At 49.1% G+C, this 6,000-nt stretch overlaps 1 protein-coding gene across 1 annotated transcript in view; it reads right to left on the reverse strand.

The window, feature by feature from the left end:
* SH3RF3 (SH3 domain containing ring finger 3) overlaps positions 1–5,789 on the reverse strand; it is a 248,050-nt gene extending 242,261 nt beyond the window's left edge. The window contains exon 1 of the mRNA XM_030957484.1: positions 5,332–5,789. Within this exon, the coding sequence (XP_030813344.1) occupies positions 5,332–5,727 (396 nt within the window). The 5' untranslated portion in view covers positions 5,728–5,789. The remainder of the gene's footprint in view (positions 1–5,331) is intronic.
* Positions 5,790–6,000: the final 211 nt, after the last annotated feature.

A 6,000-nucleotide genomic window follows, 5' to 3' on the forward strand; every position in this document is an offset into this window, starting at 1 on the left:
GGTGGGCTAGTGCTACTGGGGCAGGTTTCCAGCTGGGAAATGTGAAGCCCAGAAAGGTCATGCAGCTCACTAGACATCAATGACCATGTTCTGCATGTGCTTTGAAACCACAGCAGAGCTTTAGGGCAGCTAGGCAAAAACTGCCAGGGTTGAAATGTGCACTTTAGGGCTGAGTTGAGCAAGCCTATCCATCTGTCTTTGAGTAACCAGCTACGGAACATGGAACCCTGTCATACGCTAAACACTACCAGCATTCATCATGAATCATTCAGAAGGATGACGTGCAGGGATTAAACTTAGCATTCACATTTGACATCAAGAGGAGTCCTATAGAGGCATGTCACACTGACACAAACTAATAGGGAGGGTTTGTGGCTAATGACACAAAGCCCTCTCCACTGTTTCATGACTTTTTTAGGTGTGATTGAGCCACTGCCAATTGGTCACCCCAATTCAGAAGAAAAAGTCCACTGTCAGCACTGGCCCCCTTTGGTCACATCAGGTCCATCACAGATTTTTCTAGCTTGCAAGTAAAATAACATCATCACACAGAAAAAATCACAAGTAAAAATACTCTGTTTCTGGAAAACATAATGGATATAAAGATGACACCTGCAAATGGCACATTTTCTGGAAAGTCTAAGTGCTCAGTGAATGATGATTTTTTCTGACACAGCCCCTCAGCAATCCCCTCTCCTTTGCTCACTCATTTCTGTGGAGACAGCTTCAGCTGCTGGGGTTTTAAATACTTCTGGCTATATTCTTCACAATACCCTTTAGTATGGTAGTTAATCTCCTGTGTCAAAACATATTTTTAGCCATCTGCCAGACAAAAAGGAAATCCTCAAGATCAGAGCCTTTGACACACGGAACATCACTCCTTTTTGGATGGCTTTATGACAAAGTTCAAGTGCTGATCAGCGAAACTACAGGACCAGAAGCAAATAAATCAAAGAGAATGAACAAAAGTAAGGTAAGTCCCTGGGTTTATGTACATGGCACACTGCTGAACAGCACTCCAGTCTGTGCAAGCCTGACCATTAAAAAGGCAAGACTATCTTCTGCCCAAGACAAAGTACGTCCCCTTCACAATCCTCTCCTGCTGTAATATATATAAATGCATATAAACGCCAGATTCTATCTGCTTCCTCTTGTGTAACCCAGGGTGGGATCTTCACCTGATAGACAATGTAACCAAAAAGGAAAGAAACAGGGGAGCAGAGAAATACTGTGAGGTCGACTCCTTTAATCCACAGTACCCAGTCTAGGATGAGGCAGAACTCTTAAAAAAGTGACAGAATGCCTCCTTTGGAGAATTTCTACAGGGTAGCTGAAAAGCTTATTTAACAAATTAGTGCTGTTCCCTCTGCTTGCAAAACCTGCGTGAAGCCAAGGGCTAGCAAATGGCAGCCTTGCTCCTGAAACAGAGAAATAGCTCTGCAAAGCTGATACACATGAGATGCATCCCGTGCAACACGGGAGTGCAGCCCATCCGTCACTTTGCTCAGGCACGCTGCTGACACATCATTTTCCTTATGTGCACATCTTACTCTTCACCAGCACCTACAACCCATCTGGTAACACACCACGTCCGTATCCATCACTTCGGCCATGTTCTCTCTTCTGGGAAAAAGGACATGTTTTGTTTTACTAGCTTGTTTCTTTTTCATGCAAATGTTGTTCTCAGTTTGTATTATGAGCAAACAAGCAATAAGCCTTGCACCTGGAGTGAAAGATGCCTGGTTTGGGAGGAAATTACTAAAGACTTCATGCACTTATCTAGCTATTAGATCTTAAGAACTCCTTCCCAAAAAAATTAAGTGATAAACTGCAATAATTGTTAAAAAAAAAAGCCAAACTCCACACTCAGTAAAGAAGGCAGATTTACCATAATGCCTCAACAATCTAAGGGAGCCATTTACTTTGACAGAACCTGAATTCCCCAAGCAATTCGGAGTGGTAATGGAAACAGAGGAGCCAATAAATTATAACCTTGTGAGTAATGCGCCTACCATTATAAACCACTCTTAGCCTCCTGTCTATTCCCAGAGCGGGGTGGGGGGGCACACAGTTGTTGGATTTCCTTTCCTTCATTCTTCCAGTGCGCTCTTTCAGCAGCTGGACCCTTTTATAATGTCTAATACTATACTCTGCATTTAAACAGCTTTAATGTGAACATCTCAAAATATGCAATATCATTTAGAACAAGACTGTTGGTTTTTTACAGGCTGAAACAGAGGCACAGGGTGACACCACTACCTATTGATAGGATCCCAAATATTGTTCAATCATATATGAGTAGGTACACAGTACTCCCACATGTCTCATAATGAAGATGTGTAACACACATCTCCAAACACCTACAGTATTTCAGGAGTATTTCTGAAAAATGGTCTTGGACAACTTTAGAAACAGCACCAGTGCCAGCTCACTCCCAGCTCAGCCCCTCTTACACTGACTTTCAGCAGTCTGTACAGACCAAGTCTGCAACAAACTATGGGAATAGAAAGGCCAGAGATCCAATAAAAACATACAAACCCCATGGAGTTTTGCCCAAGAGATAAACAACGTGTTGATTTCAGAAAATAGCATCTATGCAAAGAAGATTTCTCCAAAGTATAAGGCGTAGAAGCAAAATACAGGCATGATAGCAACACAGAGGCTGACTCTGCTCTGTCTTCTAAGGTTAATTAAAACTCCCACAGAAACAGATCCCTGGTGTGATTCTAACACACTGGTCCAAGGATCTGGGCAAGATTGAAGTCTGATAGAAGTGACCTTGGCTCTCTGCCATCACACTTCACAATCAGCATTTTCCTTCCTAACCAAAAAGCCTGTAATGGTATGTCCTATTTCATATACTGCATTATCTAAAATGAAAGGTAATAATTAGCAAAGTAGTGCAATTTGCATTTAAGCCCCAGGCAGCAAATCTACGGCAATTTCTGAAATATATATATCGCAAAGAATCACTTCTGCTTTCTTCAAGGCAGCTGAGCTGTCAAAGACCAATGCAAGAGAGAAAGGGATGTAATTCTTCTCTTCCGTATCAGCCTCAAAAAGCTTGATTCCAGCCTGGATTGTACCATCTATTGTTTAGTATAGAGAGAGGTTCTGCACTCTTGTCTCCAGGACTGCTCAGCAATCAGCTGTATCAGCAGCTCCAAGGAGGATTATTCTCCCCTGCTGCTTTTTTTAAAAGCAGATTAGTTCAGACTTTCTTTCACTGTAATGAACCTTGTAAGGATCAAGCACACTGCATTGATTTCCAGGATAAAATTGTGCCATCAGTCAAAAGGCCAAGCAAACACTTCCACAGACCCACTCTGTCCCAGCAGACCCACTGCCCCAGAATTACCCATTAACCCCAGCAAGGGGAAAAGAACAACACAGTTGTTAACCATAATAGCCAAAATGTGATTCTCAAGTCGTGTCATTTTGCTTTCTGTCAAAGGAGATGGGTAACAAGCCTCACAGAAATGGACAACAGAACTGCCAATGCCCACCATAGTGCTATGCAATCAAAGACAGAAAATTATAAAATGCAATGTGTTTTTATTTACTACATGATATCTGCAATAATGGCTAGGGAAGCAACTTTTTAAAAGACTGACAATTTATGGTAAAATAACAAAAACTTAATTTCCCTAAAAATTTGCAAATCGCTTTCTCCATCAAGCATTTTATTACATGTGCACCCCACTGCAATATGCAAGCTTGACTAGGACTTAAAGATTCGATAACCAGAGATTGTCTTGTTAGATGGTCACAAAAGCCTAGTGAGGGTGCAAGACCCTGCCCCTCCAACACAAACACTGCAGGTGTAATCAGCAGACCCTGCCTCCCACAAGAGACACCTGCCTGGACTTCAAACCCCACCATGGGATATTGTACTTTACCTAATGAAAGCAAACTTCCCTTTCTATAATGCTGAAACTAAGAAGACAGGAGTTGTCTACTCCTGACAAAGCTACGGCACGAAGCTTAGTTGAAAAACAAGGGGGAAAAGCAGAGGGCAGAATTCCATTGCCTTTCTTCTTTAAATTGGACAAGTCATTATTAGGTACCTGAAGCTCCTTGAAGACTACAGCTCAATAGTAAAGGATCTACCCTTCCAGAAATACTGCCTCACATATATCAATTCCAACTCCAGGTCAGAATTTTACAGAACAATGTGTGGCATTTGCCATCATTTCCTGTAGGGAAAACTTCTAAACAGCAGTACAGGTCTATTATTTTTTTTTCAGGAAAAAAAAAAGTAGAAAAATAATTAATTGAAACATTTACTATAGCAATACAACTTCACAAGGAATCTCTACACTGACCTTTTAAAATCAAAAACCTGTACACTAAACTACAGCTCAAGTGGATTTTGTAGAAGATCAAAGACAAATATATCCAATATATATATGACATTAAAAGTGAGATTAAGTTCACAGTTTTAAGACTGTCTCCATTCCTAAGTCTTCTGAAGAGGTCCAATTGTAAATTTTATCATATTGCATGAAAGACCAATACAGAACAGTGAAAGGAACTGTTCTTGTCCCCTCCGAGCCAATGAAACCCTTGTCATGGACTTTAAAGGGCGCAAGATAGGGCACTCGATTGAAGAGTTCAATAAATAAATGCAGACGCTGCAGTACTCGCCTTCGATAAATCACACACCTTATACATAAAAATGAAATTACGCTCCCTTGAGAGGGGAAGCTTCAGCTTCAAACCCCGCTCCGTTCCGCCTGTCGGGAGGGCTCTGTGGGCTTGTAACAGCACCGGCAGCGCCCGGAGAGCGGAGGGGAGAATTCCGGGCTTGGAGGAACGAGCCGGGCTCGGACCGGCCGAGCGTTCCCGGAGACTTCGCCCCGCAAGCAGTGCGAGGGTTGGAGCCGCTCCTGCCCGCACCTGACAGGCACCCGGCGCAGCCCGACACGCCGGCTAAAAGCGCTTTCGAGGCACTCTGTGGTTCATAACTCCGCGTCCGGCTCTCCTCCACCGGGGGCGGCCCCGGGGCCCGCCGGTGCAGGCGCTGCCCCACAGCCGGTGTAAACCCACCCAAAGGGAGGTGTCCCGGGGCGGTCCCGGCCGCTCCCGCCGCCCGCGGCCGCCCAGAGTACTTTGAGGACATCCCCGTCCGAGCGTCCCATCGTTAGATCGGGGGAGCTCTCACAACAGCGGCCACAAGCGCGGGGCAGGCGCACGCCGGTGCCCGCGGGCACACACCCTCCGCCGCCCGCGGGACGTCCCGCCGCCAAACCGGGGCCGCCCGGCGCTCCGCGGGGACGCGCGCTCGCCCGGCCGCGCTCCCGGCCCGCCCGTCCCCGGCCCGGCACCCACCTTTCCCAGCAGGGCGCTGCGGCTGGCGGCCGCCAGTTCCCGCAGGCTGGCGGCGGCCGAGGCGGCGGCGGCGGCGACGGCGCTGGGAGCGGCGGCGGGCTGGGGGTACGTAGGGGCCGCGGAGCTGGGGCTGCCGCTGGCGCCCCCGGCGGCGCGGGGCCGCTGCCGGATGCCGTCCAGGAGGCGGACGAGGAGGATGTTGGCGGGCAGCTCGTCCACGCCGCAGCCCACCAGGATGCGGCACTCGGGGCAGCGCAGCTCGTGGCGGGAGCTGACGATGCTCTCCAGACAACGGCGGCAGAAGGTGTGCTGGCACGGCAGCACCTTGGCCGTGGTGTCCAGACGCTCCAGGCACACGGAGCACTCCAGAAGATCCAGCAGCGACGACTCGTCCATCGCCGCCGCCGGCTCCCGCTCCGCCGGCGTTCCGCCGCCGCTCCGCCGCCCCCTCGCCTCCGCCTCCGCCCCCGCCCCGCCGCCGCCGCCTCCGCCTCCCCTCCGCGGGGCAGCGTAGGGCCCCGACGCCCTAGGGCCGCCGCGGCCGGCGGCGGCGGCGAGGGAGGGGCGGCGGCGGGGCGGCGGGGGCCATCGGGGCGGCGGGGCTGCCCCCGGCGGCGGGCGGCGGCGACCTCGGGCGCTGCCCGGGCGGCGCTGCCCAGCGCCGTGCGG

The sequence above is a fragment of the Camarhynchus parvulus genome, chromosome 1, assembly GCF_901933205.1.
Source record: "Camarhynchus parvulus chromosome 1, STF_HiC, whole genome shotgun sequence".
In the NCBI taxonomy this organism is placed as follows: domain Eukaryota; kingdom Metazoa; phylum Chordata; class Aves; order Passeriformes; family Thraupidae; genus Camarhynchus; species Camarhynchus parvulus.